The sequence below is a fragment of the Haematobia irritans genome, chromosome 4 (assembly GCF_050003625.1).
Source record: "Haematobia irritans isolate KBUSLIRL chromosome 4, ASM5000362v1, whole genome shotgun sequence".
Taxonomy (NCBI): Eukaryota; Metazoa; Arthropoda; class Insecta; order Diptera; family Muscidae; genus Haematobia; species Haematobia irritans.
Genome location: NC_134400.1, coordinates 42,295,442 through 42,320,852, shown reverse-complemented (window position 1 = coordinate 42,320,852; position 25,411 = coordinate 42,295,442). Strand labels below are relative to the sequence as shown.

General features: G+C 30.9%; 3 protein-coding genes across 3 annotated transcripts in view; 2 read left to right on the top strand and 1 right to left on the bottom strand.

Annotated features, from left to right (window-relative positions):
- Positions 1-12,279, top strand: part of LOC142232951 (anoctamin-5) — a 43,040-nt gene extending 30,761 nt beyond the window's left edge. Inside the window, exons 4-12 of the mRNA XM_075303678.1 lie at positions 924-1,964; positions 3,851-3,996; positions 4,061-4,641; positions 7,256-7,473; positions 7,597-7,761; positions 7,825-8,278; positions 9,476-9,869; positions 10,638-10,728; positions 11,739-12,279. Coding sequence (XP_075159793.1) covers positions 924-1,964; positions 3,851-3,996; positions 4,061-4,641; positions 7,256-7,473; positions 7,597-7,761; positions 7,825-8,278; positions 9,476-9,869; positions 10,638-10,728; positions 11,739-12,089 — 3,441 coding nt within the window. The 3' untranslated portion in view covers positions 12,090-12,279. The remainder of the gene's footprint in view (positions 1-923; positions 1,965-3,850; positions 3,997-4,060; positions 4,642-7,255; positions 7,474-7,596; positions 7,762-7,824; positions 8,279-9,475; positions 9,870-10,637; positions 10,729-11,738) is intronic.
- A 9,330-nt stretch (positions 12,280-21,609) lies between these two features.
- On the top strand, positions 21,610-22,774 carry LOC142234507 (tubulin polyglutamylase complex subunit 2). The gene is made up of 4 exons (XM_075305668.1): positions 21,610-21,841; positions 21,896-22,063; positions 22,125-22,204; positions 22,281-22,774. Exons 1-4 carry the CDS (start codon positions 21,772-21,774, stop codon positions 22,746-22,748), a joined length of 786 nt encoding a protein of 261 aa, XP_075161783.1. The 5' UTR covers positions 21,610-21,771; the 3' UTR covers positions 22,749-22,774.
- Positions 22,760-23,925, bottom strand: viaf (viral IAP-associated factor). Its single transcript, XM_075305669.1, has 2 exons — positions 23,768-23,925; positions 22,760-23,576 (listed from the first exon to the last, which is right to left on the bottom strand). Exons 1-2 carry the CDS (start codon positions 23,768-23,770, stop codon positions 22,869-22,871), a joined length of 711 nt encoding a protein of 236 aa, XP_075161784.1. The 5' UTR covers positions 23,771-23,925; the 3' UTR covers positions 22,760-22,868.
- Between the last annotated feature and the right edge of the window lie 1,486 nt (positions 23,926-25,411).

Here is a 25,411-nt window from a genome sequence, read left to right as displayed (position 1 = left end):
AATCCACCTTAGTGGTGAACAATCGAACAAAGCTTTTGTTCCTATCGTTAACAACAACATGTGACAACTTACAGAAACATGTTACAAGGAGACAATAACAATTCTAACGCGTACATTAGCAGTGTTTTTTTTCCTAGTTTACGACGGGCTCTTCGTTACTTATTATTTTTCATGTTAGCCTGATACTGAAACAGGCGATTAACGTCCAAATGCATGATATCTTAATTTTACAATAAATTATTCTTCGAGCTTTACGGACAAAGTAGATCAAGGAAATTTGATCAATAGAATCATTGAAAAGATTATTTTTATAAAAAATTTTGCCAACATTTTATGTCTATAGAAAACTTTGTCAAAATTTCATTTCTATAGAAAACTATGTCAAAATGTCATTGCTATATTTTGTCAAAATTTTATTTTTATACAACATTTTGTCAATATTTTATTTTTATAGAAAATTTTGTCAAAATTTTATTTCTATAGAAAATTTTGTCAAAAATTTATTTCTATGGAAAATTTTTGTCAAAATTTTATTTCTATAGAAAATTTTGTCTAAATGTTTGTTTTTATAGAAAATTTTGTCAAAATTTGATTTCTATAGAATTTATTTTTCAAATATTTTATTTCTATAGAAAATTTTTGCAAAATTTTATTTCTATAGAAAATTTTATCAAAATGTTATTTCGATAGAAAATTTTGTCAAAATTCTATTTCTATAGAAAATTTTGTCAAAATTTTATTTCGATAGAAAATTTTGTCAAAATTCTATTTCTATAGAAAATTTTGTCAAAATTTTATTTCTATGGAAGATTTTGTCAAAATGTTATGTCTATAGAAAATGTTGTCAAAATTTTATTTCTATGGAAAATTTTGGAAAATTACATACTTCAAATTGTTTTAACTCATTGTAATTTCCATTTCAGGATTTAAATCTTTTCGATACGGGTCCCTTAAACACATTCAGCACACATCATACAGTACCTGCTTCTGACAATATATATTCATTGCTTGTTAATGACACCGAAACTCCCAATCGGGATAAGGAAACATCACCAACTAGCGGATACACTCAACAACATTCACCAGAAACGGAAATGACAATGCTAACGCCTCTTAACTACTCCAATAATAATAATGCAAACCATCGTAATGGATTCAACAATACCAATAGCAATCTATATAATGAGAAATGGCGTCCCAATCACTATAAATCGCATAATATGGCCATACCGCTACCCACACATTTGGAAGGGGACTCAGCCGAACCAAGTCCTACCCAAGCATTTGGTCCTAAAATTGATAATTTGGAAAATTTACCGGGCACAGCAATGCATAGATCGTTAGCTTTGCAATTATCAACACCACCTACGCCCGATACCATGGATAATATTTCCCCAGCCAATGATTACATTCAACCTCCGGATAATTTGGAAAAGTCGCATGTTATAAAAGCCCAACCTCCGATACTAGAAGATCAATTTGCCTACAAACAATTGGTGCCCTATGAAAAAGCTCCCATGAATTCTAAAAACACATCCGTGGAGTCCAGTCTAAATGGTAGTTTCTTCAATAACAGTCGTAAAGAAAGCAAACGCAATTCTATGGAGGATCAAGACCAGTCTCGTCGTGTTAGCAAACAAGATCGCGAAGGTCTAGATTCGGAATCGTTGATGTTTCGCGATGGTCGCCGTAAAGTTGATATGGTTTTGGCTTGGGAGGAAGAAGATTTGGGCGTAATGACTGAAGCTGAATCAAGGAAGAGAGATCATCGCAAAACATTTATGGAAAATTTAATTAAAGAAGGTCTCGAAGTAGAACTGGAGGATAAATCGCAATCATTTAATGAGTGTACATATTTTTTGAAAATTCATTTACCTTGGCGTTTGGAAACACGCCTGGCAGAGGTAATGAATCTGAAATTGCCTGTAAAGAGATTCATAACCATATCTGTGAAATCACCATGGGTGAGTGTTGAAATCGTTGACTACATAGCATTACCGAAATTTGTCATTGAAATTGAGTCCTCATAATATTTTCGTAAATTTAACGTATTTTTTATTTCTATAGAAAATTTTGTCAAAATTTTATTTCTATAGAAAATTTTGTCAACATTTTATTTCTATAGAAAATTTTGTCAAAATTTTATTTCTATAAAAAATTTTGTCAACATTTTATTTCCATAGAAAATTTTGTCAAAATTTTATTTCTATAGAAAATTTGGTCAAAATTTTATTTCTATGGAAAATTTTGTGAACATTTTATTTCTAGAGAAATTTTGTCAAAATTTTATTTCTATAGAAAATTTTGTCAAAATTTTATTTCCATAGAAAATTTTGCCAAAATTTTATTTCTATAGAAAATTTTGTCAAAATTTTATTTCCATAGAAAATTTTGCCAAAATTTTATTTCTATAGAAAATTTTGCCAAAATTTTATTTCCATAGAAAATTTTGCCAAAATTTTATTTCTATAGAAAACTTCTGAAGTACCTCTTCGTTGGAGAGGAATATTTTGCAAATCCACCAAAATATATACAAATTTACCAATCTTCCAAACAGTAAAAAATCTACCATTTTTGGTTGAATTCAACCAACTGTGGCAAACGTGAATGAGAGCCCATTGGAAACCCATTAGTTACCTCATGTCCAGCAAATTGGATAACAAATCGCATGCTCACGAAGTCCATTCGGGAGATCGGTCTATATGGGGGCTATATCGAAATCTGTACCATTAGTTCATCTTCGAACTTGACTTGCCTGCAGACAAAAGATGAGTTTGTGCAAATTTTTAGCACGATAAAATCCTTATTGAAGACTGTAGCGGGAACAGACAGACTGAGAGACAACCAGAGAGACAACCGGACATCGTTACATCGTCTTTATGCAGTCTGATAAAAAAATATGATAACACTAGAAATGATTCAAAGGCCAGATTTGTTCGAAATCCACGCCACAGTGGTAGATAACATTGTCGGGAACTGTACATAAGCGGGAATGGATGCCACACAAAATCTTGTCAAAATTTTATTTGTATAGAAAATTTTGTCATATTTTTATTTCTAAAGAAAATTTTATCAAAATTTTAGTTCTATAGAAAATTTTGTCAAAATTTTAGTTCTATAGTATTTGTTTTTTCCAAAATTTTATTTCTAAAGAAAATTTTATCAAAATTTTAGTTCTATAGAAAATTTTGTCAAAATTTTAGTTTGAGAGTTTAGAGTTTTAGAGAGGTGGAATTCTACCAACTATGGCAACCGTGAATGAGAGGCCACTGGAAACTCGTTAGCTGACTCATGTCCAGCAAATTGGATAACAATTCGGATGCTCATTGTATGTGTATGAAAACGAAAAGATAGGGCGATAGGTACATTCGAAGTCACACACAAAAAAAATATTTTTTGTATTCAATCACGAAATTAATTGATACTATCATTTCAAAAATTAATTGATCCAATTAAAAAATAATTGATACTATTAATCTTTGTGAATGATTTTTATTTCAATTCAAAAATTTGTTGAATCAAAAAAATTCCAAAAAATTAAATTTTTAATTGAATATTTTTTAAAACTCAATTAAGACTTTAAGTGGAAAATATTTTGTGAAATTTTTTTTTGTGCATATGTTACATTTGCGTTTTTTGTTTACCACCGTCAATAAATGCTGCCCGATTCTATGTTAAGCTCATTGAGAAGGAGCCTCCTTCTTATAGGCGAGTCCGAACGGCATTTCTAATTAAGATGTAACCATTAAGATTGAATTGAACCCCCGACCTCTTTAACCAAATAGTTTTCTCTATCCCTTTTATATTTCTCATTTATGCATACACATTAAAATAGGATTTACTATTTCAGGAAGAGGAAAACATTGTATCACGCAATATAAACTTTTGGAAAGATGTATGGCGCCGATTGACTCGAAGAATACAACTGGAACCAAGTATTTTGGAAGGCGAGACAACCTTTAAAGCAGCAACAGCCAATGGAGTTCCAGAGGAACAGTAAGTCTATCATATCGTTTTTAACAATTTTAATTAAGAACTTTGTTTTTAATCAAATTTCTAGATTTATTGTGAAAGATCGTGCGACCGCATTTACCAGTGCCCAAAGATCACAAATGGTAATGCAAATTCTATTGAGAACTCCTTTCGATGACAGTGATCGTTGTGGCATAAGGCGGCTACTCAATGACAATACTTATTTGGCATGTTTTCCCCTGCATGAAGGTCGTTATGATCGTCCCCATTCTAGTGGGGTATCATTGGACCGTCGAATATTATATCAAACCTGGGCCCATCCCTCACAGTGGTACAAAAAGCAGCCCCTTTGCTTGGTGCGCAAATATTTTGGCGATAAAATATCATTGTATTTCTGTTGGTTGGGATTCTACACGGAAATGTTGGTGTACCCATCGATTGTGGGAACACTATGCTTTATCTATGGTTTAGCCACTTTGGAATCTGAAGATAATACTCCAAGTAAGGAAATTTGTAATGAACTGGGTCCAGGTAATATAACGTTGTGTCCATTATGCGATAAAGCCTGCAGCTATCAACATTTGTCACAATCCTGCTTATTCTCAAGGATCACGTATCTTTTTGACAATCCCTCGACAGTATTTTTCGCAATATTCATGTCTTTTTGGGGTGAGTAAACTTATTGTTATAACCTCTACTATAGAAATAAAATTTTGCAAAAAAAAAAATTTTGAGAAAATTTTCTATAGATATAAACTGTTGATAAAGTTTTCTATAGAAATAAAATTTTGCATAAATTATCTATAGAAATAAAATTTTGACAAAAATTTCTATAGAAATAAAATTTTGACAAAAATTTCTATAGAAATAAAATTTTGACAAAATTTTCTATAGAAATAAAATTTTGGAAAAAAACAAATACTATAGAAATAAAATGTTGACAAAATTTTCTATAGAACTAAAATTTTACAAAATTTTCTATAGAACTAAAATGTTGACAAAATTTTCTTTAGAAATAAAAATATGAAAAAATTTCCTATACAAATAAAATTTTAACAAAATTTTTTATAGAAATAAAATTTTCTATAGAAATAAAATTTTCACAAAATTTTCTATTGAAATAAAATGTTGACAAAATTTTTTATAGAAATAAAATTTTGACAAAATTTTCTATAATTTTGCAAAAATTTTCTGTAGAAATAAAATTTTGACAAAATTTTTTATAGAAATAAAATTTTGATAAAATTTTCTATACAAATAAAAATTTGCAAAAATTATTTAGAGAAACAAATTTTGATTACAATTTTAAATGCGAGCTAATTGGACATGAAGATTAAGGAATTGGTATTATTATGCTATTGAAAAGAAAATGCCAAATACCCATCTTACAAGCCTGACTATACATATGTTTCAGTGTTGGCTAATCCACATTTCCATAGTCTCTAGTAAGATCTGACTGGGTGAGATGATTCAATTTGGGTCTTATATGCTAATTTCTTATGGAAATTACATACGAGACTCATTTCTCCCAAGTTGAATCATTTTTTTCACCACCACTACGGGTTGAGTGAATTACCCGAATTTATTCTGATAATTGGTTGATAGTTTTGCTGCAAGTAGAGGATGCTGATGAGGAATGTGGTAATTCCGAAACAGCTGTGCATCCAACCATCTTGCAGTCTATAGGGCTTTGCCCAAATAAATTTGACAAGCATACTTTTCCTCTGTTTGTTAAGCTACACTTGTAGTTTAGTCAATGCATGGTTTTAAGCTGAAATCGAAAACAACAATAATGATTGAAGAGAAACCAACAATAACAAACAAAACGAAATAAAATTTTGCAAAAATATTCTATTCAAACAAATTTTTACAAAAATTTTTCTATAGAAATAAAATTTTCCATTCGTTTTGTTTTGTTATTGTTGAGTGCAGTTGGCTGGGTTTATTTTGGGCGTGCTTCCTCTTCTTTTTCCATTCGTTTTGTTTTGTTATTGTTGGTTTTGTTCTTTAAACATTGTTGTTGTTTTTTGATTACAGCTTAAAACCATGCATTGACTAAACTACAAGTGTAGCTTAACCAACAGAGGAAAAGAATGTTTGTCAAATTTATTTGGGCAAAGCCCTATAGACTGCAAGATGGTTGGATGGACGCACGTTTCGGAATTACCACATTCCTTATCAGCATCCTCTACTTGCAGCAAAACTATCAACCAATTATCAGAATAAATTCAGGCAGTTCATTAAACCCAACAATGAACCATACTTGAACCTTCCGAAAAAAGGTTTTGTATGATAGCCGGCTTATGCCGAAATAAATTCGAAACAAACATATCTCTTTTCCTATGCCACTGTCAAATCATCGATTTGAGTGCAGTTGGCTGGGTTTATTTTGAGCGTGCTTCCTCTTCTTCTAACAAAACAAAACGAATGGAAAAAGAAGAGGAAGCACGCTCAAAATAAACCCAGCCAACTGCACTCAAATCGATGATTTGACAGTGGCATAGGGTGCTGATGAGGAATGTGGTAATTCCGAAACTTGCGTCCATCCAACCATCTTGCAGTCTATAGGGCTTTGGCCAAATAAATTTGACAAACATTATTTTCCTCTGTTGGTTAAGCTACACTTGTAGTTTAGTCATGTATGGTTTTAAGCTGAAATAAAGAAATTTTGACAAATTTTCTACTGAAATAAAATGTTCACAAAATTTTCTATAGAGATAAAATTTTGACAACATTTTCAATAGAAATAAAATTTTGACAAAATTTTCTATAGAAATATATTTTTCAAAAAATTTTGTTTAGAAATAAAACTTTGCAAAAATTTTCTATAGAAATAACATTTTGCAAAAAATTTTCTGTAGAAATACAATTTTGACAAATTTTCTGTAGAAATAAAATTTTGACAATTTTTTTTATAGAAATACAATTTTGACAACATTTTTATGAAAATAAAATTTTGAAACAAATTCAATATATTATATCTAAAATAATATTGTGATTTGTGAACATTAAAAGTAATTTAATTTTTGTATTTTATGTAGATACAACATCCCAGAAGATGGTTAGTGGCACTAACCGAAATATTGGAAATAAATATTAAAACAAATCAATAATCGATTGTTTCTATGACCTCAAGCCGAACAAAATTAATAATCAGAACAAATTTTTATACAAATAAAATGTTGACAAAATTGTCTATACAAATAAAATGTTTAACAAAATATTGTTATTTTTGACTGACCTACTTTCTACTCAATTTCTAAACAAAATTTTCGATTTACAGCAACCACATTTTTAGAACTATGGAAACGTAAGCAATCCGTTATTGTATGGGAATGGGATCTCAGTAGTGTTGAATCAGATGAAGAAAATCGACCTGAATTCGAAACAAATGCCACGAATTTTCGTATAAATCCCGTTACACGGGAAAAGGAGCCATATATGTCAACGTGGAGTAGAACTATACGATTTGTAATTACTGGTAGTGCAGTGTTTTTCATGGTGAGTAGAACAAACGATACAAATGTTATCTCATTCCATGAAGTTGGGAACAATGACTCCAAGAGATCTAGGTGATAGTTAATATTTATACTAATTTTCGATTTGTTTTGTTAAAATTCATAGATCGTTGTTGTCCTCTCCGCTGTTTTGGGTACAATTATCTATCGAATTTCCATGGTAACGGTAATCTATAGTGGAGGTGGGTTTTTCGTTAATCAACATGCCAAATTATTCACCACGGTTACTGCTGCCCTCATCAATTTGATAGTCATAATGATATTAACAAGGGTAGGAGGAAGATATCATGTAATATAATTTGATGAATATATAGTAAAATTTATTTCGTTTTAGATATACCACCGCTTGGCCATACGACTAACAAATCTGGAAAATCCTCGTACCCATACGGAATATGAAGACTCTTATACCTTTAAGATATTCTTTTTCGAATTTATGAACTTCTATTCATCTCTGATCTATATAGCCTTTTTTAAAGGACGATTTTTCGACTATCCCGGTGATGATCAGGCTCGCCGTTCGGACTTTTTTCGTTTGAAGAATGACATCTGTGATCCTGCCGGTTGTCTTTCGGAATTGTGTATTCAATTGGCCATAATAATGGTGGGCAAACAGTGTTGGAATAATTTCATGGAATATCTTTTTCCAAAATTCTATAATTGGTGGAGACAACGAAAGCACAAACAGGCAACCAAAGATGAAAGTCATTTACATATGGCCTGGGAACAGGATTATCATATGCAGGATCCGGGACGTTTGGCATTATTCGATGAATATTTGGAAATGAGTAGGTTCATTTGTCCAGAGAAATAAAATTTTCACAAAATTTTCTATAGAAATAAAATTTTCAATAAATTTTCTATAGATATAAAATGTTGACAAAATTTTCTATAGAAATAAAATTTTGACAAAAATTATCTATAGAAATAAAATTTTCAAGAAATTTTCTATAGAAATAAAATTTTGACAAAATACTCTATAGAAATAAAATTTTGACAAAAATCTTCTATAGAAATAAAATTTTCATGAAATTTTCTATAGAAATAAAAATTTCAAAAAAATTTCTATAGAAATAAAATATTGCAAAAATTTTCTGTAGAAATAAAATTTTGACAAAATTTTCTATAGAAATAAATTGTTTGCAAAATTTTCTATAGAAATAAAATATTGACAAAATTTTTTGATATAGAAATAAAATGTTTCATAAAATGGTTCATTTGTCTATAGAAATAAAATTTTCCAAAAATTATCTATAGAAATAAAATTTTGACAAAATACTCTATAGAAACAAAATTTTGACAAAATTTTATATAGAAATAAAATTTTGAGAAAATTTTCTATAGAAATAAAATTTTGACAAAATTTTCTATAGAAATAAAATTTTGACAAAATTTTCGTTAGAAATTAAATTTTGACAAAATTTTCTATAGAAATTAAATTTTGACAAAATTTTCTATAGATATAAAATGTTGACAAAATTTTCTATAGAAATAAAATTTTGACAAAAATTTTCTATAGAAATAAAATTTTCAAGAAATTTTCTATAGAAATAAAAATTTCAAAAAATTTTATATAGAAACAAAAATTTCAAAAAATTTTCTATAGAAATAAAATATTGCAAAAATTGTCAGTAGAAATAAAATTTTGACAAAATTTTCTATAGAAATAAAATGTTTGCAAAATTTTTTGTAGAAATACAATTTTGACAAAATTTTCTATAGAAATAAAATTTTGACAAAATACTCTATAGAAATAAAATTTTGACAAAATTTTCTATAGAAAAAAAATGTTGACAAAATTTTCTGTAGAAAAAAGTGTTGACATAAGTTTGTCAAATTGCTGCACAGAAAAAAAATATCGACATAGTTTTTCTCATCCTCTAAAAAATATCTGCAATCTGGTTCCCACCGTACTACCATAACCCAGTCATGTTAGAATACGTTACTCTCGCTTTTAAAATGTCTTTATTTTTCCTTTATTTTAGTTCTCCAATATGGTTTTGTAACACTATTTGTGGCTGCCTTTCCATTGGCCCCGTTATTCGCCTTACTTAACAATGTGGCAGAAATTCGTTTGGATGCCTACAAAATGGTAACCCAAGCACGTCGACCATTAGCTGAGCGTGTGGAGGATATCGGCGCCTGGTATGGAATATTAAGAATTATCACATATACAGCTGTAGTGTCCAATGCCTTCGTCATAGCGTATACAAGTGATTTTATACCTAGAATGGTGTATAAATTTGTCTATTCCGAATCGAACACATTAAAGGGATACATAGAACACTCACTATCCGTATTTAATACATCCGACTATAAAGAGGAGTGGGGTGCCAAAACAGAAAAGGATCCGGATACATGTTATTACAGAGGATACAGGTAATTTTTGCGTTATTCTATCTAATCATCGGTTTGTCTTGATACAAAAAATATCACCAAATTTATTTCCATTAAAGTCAAATGATTGGAAATGTTTACATTTTTAATTAAAATATTTATTTTATAAATATTATCGAAAATTTTGATCGGAAATAATTTCTATACACAGTGTGGCTTATAGGTATTGCAACCCTTCACTTCAGGTTGCTATCATTTATAAATCGCTCGACTGACAGCTGACAGATTTATTCCAGTGAAGATCATTTTATTGTTTACAAGATTACAACGCATTTTGATTTATCGATGAAATTCAAGTGTGATACACGCACGGTTGCCCCTCAAGCCAAAAATAATCTGCCAAAAACCTACCAAACAAAAAATCTTATTTTGCAAAATTTTATTTCTATATTTTTTTTCACTATTTTATTTCTATAGAAAATGTTGTCAAAATTTTATTTCTATAGAAAATTCTGTCAAAATTTTATTTCTATAGAAAATTTTGTCAAAATTTTATTTCTATAGAAAATTCTGTCAAAATTTTATTTCTATAGAAAAAACCTACCAAACAAGAATTTTATTTCTATAGAAACAGTAAAAAATATACCATGTTTGGTAGAATTCTATAGCGCTTTACTTTGTTGCATTACATATCAGCCACCCTGTATGTATATACTATTCAGTCGTACATAACAAAGCTTTAGTGTCAACACGGAAAAACCTCGATTAAAGGTGGAATATACTAAAATGTATGTTTTCTTTATTTTCTAGGAATGGACCTCAAGATTATGAGCCGTATGGATTAAGTCCGCATTATTGGCATGTATTTGCGGCACGTCTTGCATTTGTGGTGGTATTCGAGGTATTATATGCTTAAACAGATATTAAAGTTAAATAGAGTTTAAGATATGTGCTACAATAACGAAAAAGTCCCGTAGTTCTTAAGCTTGGTATGCAATTTCGTTGTCATACACACAGTTTTCCACGAATTTCATATGAGAGGAAAATGTAGGAAAATAATCGATAACAACCCTGCGAAATTTTCGGCAACAAAAATATCAAAAATTTCGTTAAGAGGCCCATACAAGGTTTTTGGGAAGAAAATGTAAAAATCGATGCAAATGCTTCTCCAAAGCATATTTAAGAACCAAAATCAAATGTCCTTACAAGCTCTAAATTTTGTGATCAGCGAACATTTTGTTTGCTGTTATGCCTCAATTTGATAAACATTCTGGCAAATACTATAGATATTCATAAAATATTGCTTTAGTATTTTATAGAAAATTTTATTTCTATAGAAAATTTTGTCATTATTTTATTTCTATAGAAAATGTTGTCAAAATTTTATTTCTATTGAAAATTTTGATTTTTGATTTGTATAGATTTGATTTTTCATAGAAAATTTTGTCAAAATTGTATCTCTATAGAAAATTTGGTCAAAATTTTATTTCTATAGAAAATGTTGTCAAAATTGTATCTCTATAGAAAATTTGGTCAAAATTTTATTTCTATAGAAAATGTTGTCAAAATTTTATTTCTATAGAAAATTTTGTCAAAATTTTGTCAAAATTTGATTTCTATAGAAAAATTTTTTCAAATTTGATTTCTATAGAAAAGTTTGTCAAGATTTTAATCATATAGAAAATTTTGTAAAAATTTTATTTATATATTTTTTATTTCGATAGAAAATTTTGCCCAAATTTTATTTCGAAAAAAAAATTTAGTCAAGATTTTATTTCTATAGAAATTTTTTTCAAAAACTTTATTTCTATAGATTTTGCCATATTGTAGTTCTATAAAAAATTGAAAATTGGGGATTTTAGACAATGAATCATAATATCATTCACACAATATATTTTCAATTTTTTTCAGCATGTGGTGTTCGTCATCACCGGAATTATGCAATTTATTATACCCGATATACCTGTTGAAGTTAAAACTCAAATGCAACGCGAACAATTACTGGCCAAAGAGGCTAAGTATCAGCATGGGATGAAAAGAGCCCACGGTGATAGCCAAGATCTAATCAGTGTATTTCGTGAAGCCGGCAGTAGACAAAGTAATGCAAGTCTGAATTACTCCGGTTCCGATGGTGGCCAATTTGTCACAAGACGTAGTTGGGCACGTCGTTTTTCCCGACTAAGTGATGGTCTCGATGCACATGTTGAGGTGCCATCTAGGCCCAGGCGTTCAATGGAATCAACTGTATGGGAAGTTTCCTGACATGAAGAAGAAGCTGAATCCGAGGATATTATAAAGGCCAAAAGTAAAAATTAGACAAATATTTTGAAAAATATACTTTGACATAATTTATTTTTTTTTAATAAGAATGCCAGGTTGTAGTGTTAAATTCACATAATATTTCTTCATATGTTACATATTTATGTAAATAAATGTTTACTATTTTACTTAAGATAGATTTGTTAAAAAATGTTTAAGTTTATTGGGAAATGTAAGTATTCCGAATATAGGAGCTAGTTAAGAATATAGGCATATTTCCATAAATTGCGTTTAAATCAAATTTCCCTTTTACAGGGACAAACATTTTTCTTTTGTGACGGATTCACAAAATGGTTTGTGTATACATAGAAAAACAGTGTCTCGTAAATTTAAGAAGATTTATACAATAATTTATTACAAGAATTTTCGTATCATTTTTCGTATCTTCAACGAAAATTAACTACTACAAATTCTAAGTAGCAATCGTTTAGTTCATGGCCTACAAAATACGATGGAAATTTCCTTAAAAAAGTTCTTAACTGGTAGTTAAAAATTCGTTTGTCATGGTATAAAACTACTTGTGAAATGTAAAGTACTTTCTAAATAAAGGGTGATACGGTCACAATTTGGTCAAGGGAAAACGCGTGTAAATCGGAGAAATCGTTTATTTAAAAAACCAAATTAAATTTCTTTTTCAAGTTCAATTGGTATAAAATTCAGGAAAAATATTCAGTTAGGCTTTCGCTTTTCCAAATCCGAATTGCCGGGCCTCTCGCTTCACACCTGCCATTAGATTTTGTACAGCCACCTTGTCCACCTTCTTCGCCGCAGAAAGCCAGTTTGCCTTGAACTGCTGCTCGTCCTTAGCAGTTTTTTTTGGTCTTCTTTAGGTTCCGCTTGACAATAGCCCAGTATTTCTCAATTGGGCGGAGCTCTGGCGTGTTGGGAGGGTTCTTGTCCTTGGGAACCACCTGCACGTTGTTGGCGGCGTACCACTCCATGGCCTTTTTACCGTAATGGCAAGATGCCAAATCCGGCCAAAACAGTACGGAACAACCGTGTTTCTTCAGGAAAGGCAGCAGACGTTTATTCAAACACTCTTTCACGTAAATTCCTTGGTTGACAGTCCCGGAAGCTATGAAAATGCTGCTTTTCAAGCCACAGGTATAGATGGCTTGCCAAACCAGATATTTCTTTGCGAACTTTGACAGTTTTATGGGCTTGAAACTATCTGCTACCTTTCCCCTTCATTTTGCCGTATAAAACTCCTGTCCCGGAAGCTGCTTGTAGTCGGCTTTGACGTACGTTTCGTCGTCCATTACCACGCAGTCAAACTTCGTCAGCATCGTCGTGTACAGCCTCCGGGATTGCGCTTTGGCCGTCGTATTTTGTTTATCATCGCGATTTGGAGTCACTACCTTCTTGTTAGTCGATAGTCCGGCTCGTTTTTTGGCTCGATGCACGGTTGTAGACGATACACCCAGCTTATTTGCGGCATCTCGGAGAGAGAGGTTAGGGTTTCGCTTGAAACTACCGGCAACTCTCTTTGTCGTCTCAGCGGCTTCCGGTTTTCGATTTCCCCCCGATCCAGACTACCTGGCTGTCGACAAACGTTCCCCAAACACTTTAATTACATTTGTAACGGTTGATTTGTAGCTCGGATTTTCGCGATGCGCGAGCAAAATTTTGATACGCTGCTCTTCTTGCTTGGACGGCATTTTGACAACTGAAGAGTGAATTCCAAAATCAAAATAGGAGCAACATTCTACACACACACACCTTCAAAATGAGGGGTGTTCAGGTTTTTTAAATGCAAAATTGAAAGAAATACGTCAAGTTTATATTGACCAAATTTTGACCGTATCACCCTTTATATTTGGACTACATATATATAATTATGGGCCGATATCGACCAATTTTTGTGTGGTGTTAGAGGCCATATATTAACACTACGCACCAACTTTCAACCGGATCAGATGAAATTTGCTTCTCTAAGAGGTTCCGCAAGCCAAATCTGCTGGTCGGTTTATATGAAAATATTTTTTTACGAAAAATGAACTTGAAAGTGGATAGAAATTTCTTACTGACCTATTCCTATAGTTAATAATTGTTGGTAGAAAATTACCCAATGAAATATTTGTAGTTCACATGTAATTAAATTTATAGACATTTTCGTCAAAAATGGTAGATAACATTTCATGAAAATTTTTCAAATTTTAAGTTAAACGTTTCATCGTTCATAAACTGGTGTGCGAATATTATTCTTAGAGTAAATTGTCAGCAGATGAGATGAACTAATGCATATTACAGATATCTTTATCGGCATAGTGGAATGTGATTAATGTAAAGATTATGTTACTTGAGTTTTGTTGTGTATAAATGAGCGTGGAGTTGTTTTTTTTTTTTTTGTTCATTTAGTGGTTTGTGTGTGTGTTTGTTATTCGCGGATGGTTTATTTGGCTGGATGAGGAAGTGTTGCCAGGTTAGGGATTTTTTCACGTTTAGGGGGATTTTTAGGGGTAACATTTATTTAGGGGGATTTTTGGGGGTAAAAAATATCTTAGACCTTATAAAGTGGAGCAATTCTAACGCAAATTCGGAACAATTTTGGCATAAAAAAGATGAGGGAAGTCAACAAGAAGATCCTAAATACAAGCAAGTATGCAATATCATTATTTTCGTTATCTTTTTTAAACGCTTCTGTTGAAAAGGCATTTTTAATATTTGCCGCAATTAAAAACAATCCTATTTTAACTTTGCAGCTGAAAGCATTTTAAGAGTAAGACTGCTTGTTAAATTGATATTGTATTATTACATCCAAAGAAAAAATAATTTCTTCAGGGACGAAATTTTAAACAAACGAAATTGTCTTTTGTTACACTGAAAAAACAGTGAACCCACCAGGAAGAAACTTTTCGGTTAATTTTAGAAAATTTTGAATATTTGTAGAAATTTTCAACTAAACAGTATTACAAACGTTGGCATCACGCCGATGGCATAAAAATAAGTAAATATTTTTCGACAAATTCAAGAAAATTTATTAGACAAAACTAAGTTTTTTCACTTGTTAAAGAAAATTTTGTAGTTTGAAGGAAAAATTTGGAGTTCAAAATTGCAAGAATGTCTTTAGTGATATACGAAGTTCATGATGGACGCCTTTTTGGTAAAATTTACAAATTTAAAGAAATTCTGAACTATTTTGTGGAAGACACGAATTTAGTTAATCTTTATGCTTCATTTGAGTATATTTTTTTCCTCGGTTTTAGTTAATTTAACTAACGTAAACAAAAAATTATTAGAGTAAACGAAACTTTCTCCAAACATAACATGAACTAAAATAAAGTTAAATTGGCTTTAGTGAAATAGAGATTTCACTTTTTTTTTGAGTGTATAAAGTATTTTCTTAATGAGCAAATTTTATTTACTTCAAAATAAAATTTTTTAGCATCAAACGAAAACTTAATTTGTCTAAAATTTCGTTTCTCAGAGAAGAAAAGTCTTCTTTCAGTATATATATTTGTGTTAAATTTAATTTTTGAAGTGGATTTTTTCACGAAATTTGGGACCCTTTTTGTACTTTTTACATTCTTAAATTTTTTGGGGGTTTTTGAAAAAAGGCTAGACCAATTTAGGGGTTTTTTCTTAAGATTTGGGGGGAAGAATCAAAAATCGCCTGGCAACACTGGGATGAGGTGTTGTTTTCAATGAAGGCACATGTGTTTTTGTTGTTGTAGGAATGTTTTGGCTTTGCTTGGTTTTGTTTGGCATGCTTCAGTTGTATAGTTGGCGTTGGCGTGGGCTGTTGCATCTTTTAAGCATGTATACAATAAGGGAATATAAAGGCATGGAATATTTTGGATTTTTGAGACATATGTTGGTGTTTGTTTATTAAACCTTTTAAATGAAAGTTATTAATATTTTATCGGTAGTTTAGAAAAAAGTTATTAAGAATATTTAGGAAAATGTCTTGAAATTGAAACTTTATTGAAATTTTTATTATTCAATGTAAAAAATTAATATTCAATTCCAGATGAATTTGGAAAATTTTTGTTATATCTCAGCGTATAGTTTATTCATAAATTGGTAAGTATTTTTTTAATATGACTTTCTTTTAAAAAGAATATTTTTTATGTATATTATTTGTTAATTAAATTTTTTTGGAAACCAGTTTAATGTTTTTCTTTGTTGTAAAAGCAATATTTAATTTCAGAGCAACTACAGATGGATTCGAACAAATTTCAACTTGAAAGTGATAGAGAATTGGTAAGTTTTCTTTTAAAAATTGGCTTTATTTCAACTAGCATATTTACGTTTTTGTGACCTTTTTATCATCAAAATTACAGGTTTTTAATACCTTATTTTAGTATTTCTTTAATCAATTTTTTTGGAAACCAATGTAATAATGTAAAAACAAATATTTAATTTCAGAATAATCCCTTAAAAATTTGGAAAAATTTTTAGTACTCCTTTGCCTGTAATTTAATAGTGAATTGGTAAGGATTCTTTAACTTTATTTTAACCCTGGACAGTCATCCTTATTTTTATACCCTTCACCACTACTGTGGTACAGGGTATAATAAGTTCGTGCATTTGTATGTAACGCCAAGCCGATCTTCCTCAAATTCCGTACATCCGAATATTTTATGGGTCTCAAAAACTTGCACAATATCAGCCAAATCGGTTCAGATTTGGATATATCTCCCATATATAGCTTTCGCCCGATTTACACTCATATGACCACAGAGGCCAATTTTTAACTCCGATTTAGTTGAAATTTTGCACAGGGAGTAGAATTAGCATTGTAGCCATGCGTGCCACATTTGGTTGAAATCGGTTCAGATTTAGATATATCTCCCATATATAGCTATCGCCCGATTTACACTCATATGACCACAGAGGCCAATTTTTAACTCCGATTTAGTTGAAATTTTGCACAGAGAGTAGAATTAGCATTGTTGCTATGCGTGTCAAATTTGGTTGAAATCGGTTCAGATTTAGATATAGCTCCCATATATATGTTTTTCTGATTTCGACAAAAATGGTCAAAATACTAACATTTTCCTTGTAAAATCGCCACTGCTTAGTCGAAAAGTTGTAAAAATGACTTAATTTTCCTAAACTTCTAATACATACACCCTCAAAAAAAATCGCTTCTCTAACATATGTTCCAAACATATTTTGCAGGAAGCACATATATTATTGGATACCGCCGAAACATTAATATGTTTGTTTTATGTGAGCATATTATATGTTTGGAAGCATTTTGAGTCCAAAAATAGTATATGCTTGGAAGAATTCCCCAAAGAAGATTGTGTTCATTCCCTCACATATTTTTAACTTCCACTAAATTTTTGAGTTCTTCGCATCTTTTTCTGTAATACAAATATGCTGTTTTTTTTCAAATGTCTATTTTCTTGGTTCCGAATGTCTATTCTCTTTATTCCGAATACTCAATCTACTATTCAAATTAAATAATATTTAGACTTAAGCATACCAAATTTTTGGCCATATTATAAAACAGTTTTCCGAAACAACATACAAGCGGTTTCACAGAAATTGCTCTCATTTCATTCTCTCGCTGTGTTATGTTGATATCAACCCTCCCGGTTTCCATTTCTATTTCTTCCTCTATACTAACTCTCTCTCTGTCGCTCTCTGAATAAAGTATCACAACATATATATGTTTACTCGAAATTTGTAAATTTATATATGTTTACATTCACGCATATTATTTTTATGAAACATTCATGCCCCAAACATAATATATTCTAACATATTAACATATGTGTCCCAAACATTTTGTGTTAGTTTAGGAACATTATATGTTTGCACTTAAATATATTGTGTTTAAAAATTGTGCCCGAAACACATTTTGTTTATATCAGAACATATGAAAAACATATTTTTCTAACAGTGTATATATCGAGCGATAAATCATAAATAAACTTTTGTGAAGTTTACTTAAATTTGCTTCAGATTTAAATGTTTCACATATTTTTTTACTAATATTGTGTTCCACCCTAGAGCATTAGCCGACTTAAATTTTGAGTCTATAGATTTGTAGAAGTCTATCAAATTCTGTCCAGATCGAGTGATATTTAAATGTTTGTATTTGGGACAAACCTTTATATACAGCATCCAACACATTTGACGGATGTGATATGGTATCGAAAATTTAGATCTACAAAGTGGTGCAGGGTATAATATAGTCGGCCCCGCCCAAACCTTTATACAGCTCCCAGCAAATTTGAAGTAGTTGAGATGGTACATACAAAAATATATCAATTAATTTGATTGTCAATACAATTAAAATTATGTTTAAATTTGAGCTAACAACGTAATTTGTAAATACAATTACGATTTTAGTCACTTTAGCAACCAATTTTGTTATATCAACAAACATTTTGTTATATCAACAAACATTTTTTTAAACTTAAAAATTTTCTGTAACAACAATTTATTGTTAGCTCAAAAATTATAATATTATTTTCTGTGTAACACAAATGTTTGTGAACATAATGGTGAAGGGTATAATATAGTCGGCCCCGCCCGACTTTAGACTTTACTTACTTGTTTGTACATTAACGTCATCCTTCGTCATTTTGACTACGGCTGATTTCAAGACGCTACAATTTTCATCGTGAGCGAAAAAGTGAACCAAACTTGAATTTATTTTCTTATTCAATTTAGTTTTAAGTAGTATAAAACAAAAATTCTTAAAACGGTCGAATTAGTATAACTTAAATTTACCATTTCCCAATAGACTAAAATGCATTTTAAGTCGAAAATGAAATTACGTGTCATCATTTTGACGAATGATGACTGTCTAGGGTTATCCAGAATATTTGGTTTTTTATGCATATTGTTATTTTTTTCATTAGATTTTTTGAAAACCTATTTAATAATTTTATTTAATGTAAAAAATAAATATTTAATTTCAGAGTAACCCAAATAAATTTGGACAACTTTTTATATTTCCCCTCAGCGTACAATTTAATTGAGAATTGGTTTTATATTAAAACTTTGGCTTTCTTTCAACTAGAATATTTTTTTTTTATTATATCCTTCACATCGATAACAACACAGTTTTAAGAGTTTATATAGAATACTTCATTATTTCTCTAATTGTTTCAGGAACAAATTTTACGAGATACGTTTTACTATGAAAAGTTGAATTCCTTACACCATTTGATAAAATGCCCCAAATATGGTAAGTTACAAGCTAAAATGAAGAATTAAAAATTATATTTCAATACATGGTGTTAATTTTTAACAATTTTCATTATTGCTTCAATTTTTTTTCCAGCAAGATATGTTACAAAAATACCTACGATGAATAAAAAAAGGATAAGTCAAAATGTCCAAACAGCGAGTCCAAATGAACTACTCTCTGTTCCACGTGGTCATAATTTGTATTCACAAAAAACATTGTACTAAGAACTTTCATCATAAGCTTTTATAATAAAGTACTTTTGCTTAAAGAAAGTTTAATTTTAATGTATGAAAATTTTCATAATAGTAAAACGGTTTGTTGTTCCTTTAATTATTTAACTTCTCTGTACTGTGGAATGATTGATTTAAAAATAGTTTAGTCGTCGACATTTTTTATTATCGGGTTTCCCACAAAATAAGCAAGTAAACCAAAATAATACTGACTTTTTTTACTTGGTAGGGGTATATAAATCTTATGGTGTTGTAACAATGAACTAAAATACAATGTTATAGATGAACTAAAATTTAAGAGAATTATAAACTAGACAAGTTGAAAAAAATATTAGGGGCTAAATCATGGTCGATATTACTACAGTTTATTTCATTTCATTGCAATGGAAAAGGGTTCACTGTTTTTTCAGTGTATGATAAATAATGGGTAGTCGAAAAATGTTTGGGTTTTGACAAAATTTTCTATAGAAATTAAATTTTGACATAATTTTCTAAAGAAATGAACTTTTTAACAAAATTTTAATAAAATTTGACAGAATTGAAATAAATTTTGTACACAATTTACTATAGAAATAAAATTTTGATAAAATTTCCCATAGAAATAAAATTTTGACAAAATTTTCTATAGAAATAAAATTTCGACAAAACTTTCTATAGAAATAAAATTTTTACATAATTTTCTAAAGAAATAAACATTTAAACAAAATTATAAAATTATCGTCCTTTTCGTTCTAGAACGCATATTAAGGAGATACGGCCAAAAGAAAGTTTTTCATATAAAAATTTCAATCCAATTTTTAGGATTTGGGTGGATTTTTAAATTTTTTGAGGGTGGTCGCGAATTATCGTCCCTTTCGATCCAGGACGAATGTTTAAGGAGATATGGCCAAAAGAAGTTTTTCATACAAAAATTTCAATTTTTTATGATTTGGGTGGATTTTTTAATTTTTTTAGGATTTGGGTGGATATTTTAATTTTTTGAGGGTGGTCACGAATTATCGTTCTTTTCCTTCTAGAATGCATTTTAAGGAGATATGGCCAAAAGAAGTTTTTCATATAAAAATTTCATTTTTTTAGGATTTGAGTGGACTTTTCAATTTTTTGAGGGTGGTCACGAATTGTCGTCCTTTTCGTTCTAGTACGCTTAGTTTAGGAGATAACGCCAAAAGAAGTTTTTCATATAAAAATATCATTTTTTTAAGGATCTGGGTGGATTTTTCAATTTTTTAAGGATTTTGGTGGATTTTTCAATTTTTTGAGGGTGGTCACGAATTATCGTCCTTTTCGCTCTAAGACGCATATTTAAGGAGATATGGCCAAAAGAAGTTTTTCATAAAAAAAATTCAATATTTTTAGGATTTGGGTGAATTTTTCAATTTTTTGAGGGTGGTCAGGAATTATCGTTCTTTTCGCTCTAGGACGCATATTTAAGGAGATATGGCCAAAAGAAGAGTTTCATAAAAAAATTTCAATTTTTTAGGATTTGGATGGATTTTTCAATTTTTTGATGGTGGTCACGAATTATCGTCCTTTTCGCTCTAAGAAATATGACCAAAAGAAGCTTTTCATACAAAAATCTCAATTTTTTAGGATTTGGGTGGATTTTTCAATTTTTTGAGGGTGGTCACGAATTATCGTCCTTTTCGCTCTAGGACGCATATTTAAGGAGATATGGCCAAAAGAAGTTTTTCATAAAAATCTCAATTTTTTAGGATTTGGGTGGATTTTTCAAATTTTTGAGGGTGGACGCGTCCTAGAGCGAAAAGGACGATAATTCGTGACTAAATCCTAAAAAATGAAATTTTGTTTGTCCGTATCTCCTAAACAAAAAAATCCAACCAAATCCTTAAAAAATGTAAATTTTTATATGAAAAACTTCTTTTGGCCACATCGACTTAAATGCCCGTCCTAGAGTGAAAAGGACGATAACTCGTGAACACCCTCACAAAATTGACAAACAAAATTTTCACAAAATTTTCTATAGAAATAAAATTTTTAGATAAACTTACTCAAAGAGGTAATGGATAGATACCATTATACTGAAATATAAAAAAGTAAACCATTTATAAAAAAAAAATCACTTCTTAATAATCACCCAAAATTGTCAGCGATGTAATTAAGCAGGGATTTCTGTAATGGTATAATTTATCCATGGCAACAAAATATTATTGTTTTGGCTGATTAAAAGGTTACCATAGTTTTCCCATTTGTTTTGTTAAACAAATCCTTTCCGATCGCGAAAATGTCCAAAAAACTTTCCCCGGAAGATGCATTTTTCGAAAATCTTTTGTTAGGCTTAAACAATACATTAGGTGAGGAAATTATGTTGTCTACAATTTCTTCATTCACTATAATCTACTTTCCAGGCGAAGTCCCACGAATTTGTAATGTATCAATAGAGAAACGTCAACCCTGTGAGAAGTCACAGCTAGTTACATGGGAGCAAAGACATGGAGTTTATTTGCCAGAAGACATGAAAAAATTTTATTTGTCCACAGATGGTTTTGTATTACAATGGAGTTACCAATATGCTCGTAGGTTATAATATATTTCGTTTTATTGATATAAGAAATTTGTTGATTGCAAACTTTTTAGCAAATGATATTAGAAAAGTGGGATACATTAATTTTCGACGTTTGCTTGAAATTTCCTTGTTACGAGAAAATGTGGAAACGGTATTTCAAAGAAACTTCTGCTAAAATACGATTATGTTTTAAACTGAAGTTTATTTTTTCACTTTTCCTTTCGTAGACCCCAACTTCTTCTGGACCATCGAACGACCGATGGGGAAATCCATTTCCTGTTCTAGGACCGAAAACAAAAATCTTTGAAATCAATACTATTAATGATGTAGCTAAGGTCTGTATTGTGTATGATTCCTCTGGATGCAATATATCTCCAAAAATATACCTCTTGGAACTAAGTAATTTGGCTTGGGTATTTCTAGCCGATAGTTTCAGTGAATATTTGCGTATGGCTATAGCACACTTGGGTTTACCTTTTTGGGAGCTATGCTTTGCCTCATGCGGCTTACCCTCATGGACGGAACAATTATTCTTGCTATTGGCCCCACATTTATTAGAGGAGAATGAAACAAGACGTTCCCGTGTAATAAATCCTGGCCCCGAACACCCGTATAATGTAATTGATCCCAATATCTTCCGTGTTAAATTCAAGACTACAGCTGCAAAAGCAGGAACTACAGGAAAACACAAATAAAAACCACATCATTTTTATGTTCGAAATACTGATTGTATTTTTTCATAAAAAAAATTCGATTAAAAAAATTGCCTATCCAAAAATACTTGTTATAAATATAGGACCATATCAATTTTGGTGTCAATAAAAGTCGACATGACTTTCCAAATCGGCAAACATTTTATCCTTAATACGAGGCTTGGGATCCTCTTTGATTTCCGTAGGTACCGCACCAACCTGACCCAACATGAATTCTAACTCATCTTGTGTCAATTTTTCTCCTCTCAATTCAAGAGGGCCAATGAATTGTTTCTTCATTTGACCTTCATGATAAACAAAAATTGTTGGCAAGTTCTTTTCTGGGAAATTTGGTATACAGGTGGTAGCTATTGAACGCAGGAATTTAGTTTGTGGGAAACGCATGGCCAATGCCTGCATATGGTGATGGATCAAAGCACATAGGGGCACACCATTAGCATACAAATGCAATACGACCCATATGCCCTCACCAGCCTTGGTCACTTCATCCACATAATCGGTTCCAGCTATTTCCCTGACGGAGCCAAATTTAGCTTTTTCAGCAAAAGCTCTCATCTCCGCTATACGCTGTTGACGATAGCGTTCCAAAACTTCTTCATCTTCGGAATCTTCCAATTCATCTAGTTCGTCCAAATTCATATCCTCCATATTCTTACGACCATCGGCCAAATCAGTACGTTTTTGTATAGTCTCATCAATCATGGCCTGAATTTGATCTTCTGTGATTTCGGCTTCCTTAGGTTTTTGTGGTATAATGCCTTTGGCGCGTAAGACATCATTCCATTCGGTGTCTTCATTATAATCAGGCTCCTAAAAATTTAATATATGTATTTTAATGGATACATGCTATGAATATTAACAGATGTTGCACATTGTTTTGTTTATTTATAGCCCCTCAATGGGGTGTATATACCCATATATGGAAAACAAAAAGCACACAACACCACCAATCTCTATGGGCCATATGTCAAAACAATGAGCCTTATTTCAACAAAACTAACCATTTTTTATTTCTTTTATTTTATCCTTACAATGTTTTCAACAACTTAATTTATAAAATTAAAATAATGAAATTAAACAACTCCGTTGGGTCGCTGGGTGACTAACCAATGTTCTTTCGAATGAGAGCATCCACATCCCACAGCTGATATAACGAATAAACGCAAATGCACAATGATAGCATGTAGCGGTGGGCGTTTTATTACTGTTTACATGGTGCATAAACACAACCAAGACGATTGTTTTTAGACGAAATCATGCTTATTGGTATTTCTTATACCTCTGTAAAATATATATTTATATGTGCAAAAATTGTTTAATTTCTCTTTTGGACGAAAATAACGGTAATTAAATTTTTTACTTTTTAACGATGTTTATCACCCTCTATGCTATGATTATCATTAGCGATTTTGTCGCTAGACACCAATTCCATGTACCGTTATATGAAATTTGTAATGAAAGTTAGAAATTCAATAGAAAATTGGTATATGTGCATTGTACATAATTTACATTTTTTTCGCTGAAGAGTAAGTGCACAGGCTCATTATAGTTTCGTTGTGAATAATAAATATAGATTGTGGGAGAGTTACATTTATGTTCTTTTTATTCAGAAGAAATTTAGTGCAAATATTTAGTGAAAAATGCCTCGAGGAAGTGAACTTTCAGAGGAAGAACGCGGAAAAATTATCGGAATGAACCTAGGTGGCAAAAAAATGGAAAAATTGCATCGGCGCCAAATCGACACCGCAATACGATTAGCAATTTTTTAAGAAATCCCACAAGCTATGGTTGTGCTAAACGCAGTGGGCGAATTTTAACCGTTGACCAAAGGACAAAGCGACATATTCGCCAACTTGCTGCCAATGAAAATATAAGCTGAAATAAAAGTAGAATTGCATCTGAATGTGACTAGACAACGAATACAGCAAATTTCCAAGCATGATATAGGACTACAATACGAAAATAAAATTCCTAAACCGCGATTACCACAACACCATAAAAATCCTCGTATTTCTTTTGCTGAAAAATAAACATTTTGGGACGAAGAGTTCGAAACGGTTATATTTAGCTACGAAAAGAAATTCAATTTGGATGGTCCTGATGCCCATCACAAATATTGGCGGGGGTGGATCTCTTACGGTATGGGCTGCTTTTGGAGCACGAGGAAAATCAAAAATATGTTTGTCCCCACTAAAATGAACGCAGAGATATATGTCGATTTATATTTATATTTATTTATTTAATCAAACTGAGCCCCCATGGGCCATATGTTGATAGATATATAAAGTAGAGCAATAATGAGATTTAAAATATTAATTACATACATCAAAAATTGCTAAGGCACTAACACGAAAAATTCTAAAACTATAAAAAATGGGAGAACAATTAATTATGGGAGAACAATTTAATAGATTTTGCAAATGAGTTATATGGTGAAGTTTGGACTTTTCAACAAGGTAATGCTCCCATCCATGTTGCACGCCTCACAAAGAACTTTTTTAAGTCTCGTGATATACCTTTACTGGACTGGCCAGCGCTAAGCCCCGATCTAAATCCTGGGGCATATTATCTGCTAAAGTATTTACGAAGTCCAAGCAATATACAACACCCAAAGAACTGAAGTCTACTATTACGGCAGAATGGGA

Bases quoted from the DNA above. Each gene is read 5' to 3' on its own strand.
- LOC142234507 (XM_075305668.1), top strand. From the start codon at position 21,772: ATGTCCAAAAAACTTTCCCCGGAAGATGCATTTTTCGAAAATCTTTTG. The intron at 21,842-21,895 runs GTGAGGAAATTA...TCTACTTTCCAG, and splicing joins AGGCTTAAACAATACATTAG to GCGAAGTCCCACGAATTTGT. The intron at 22,064-22,124 runs GTAGGTTATAAT...CAAACTTTTTAG, and splicing joins ATGGAGTTACCAATATGCTC to CAAATGATATTAGAAAAGTG.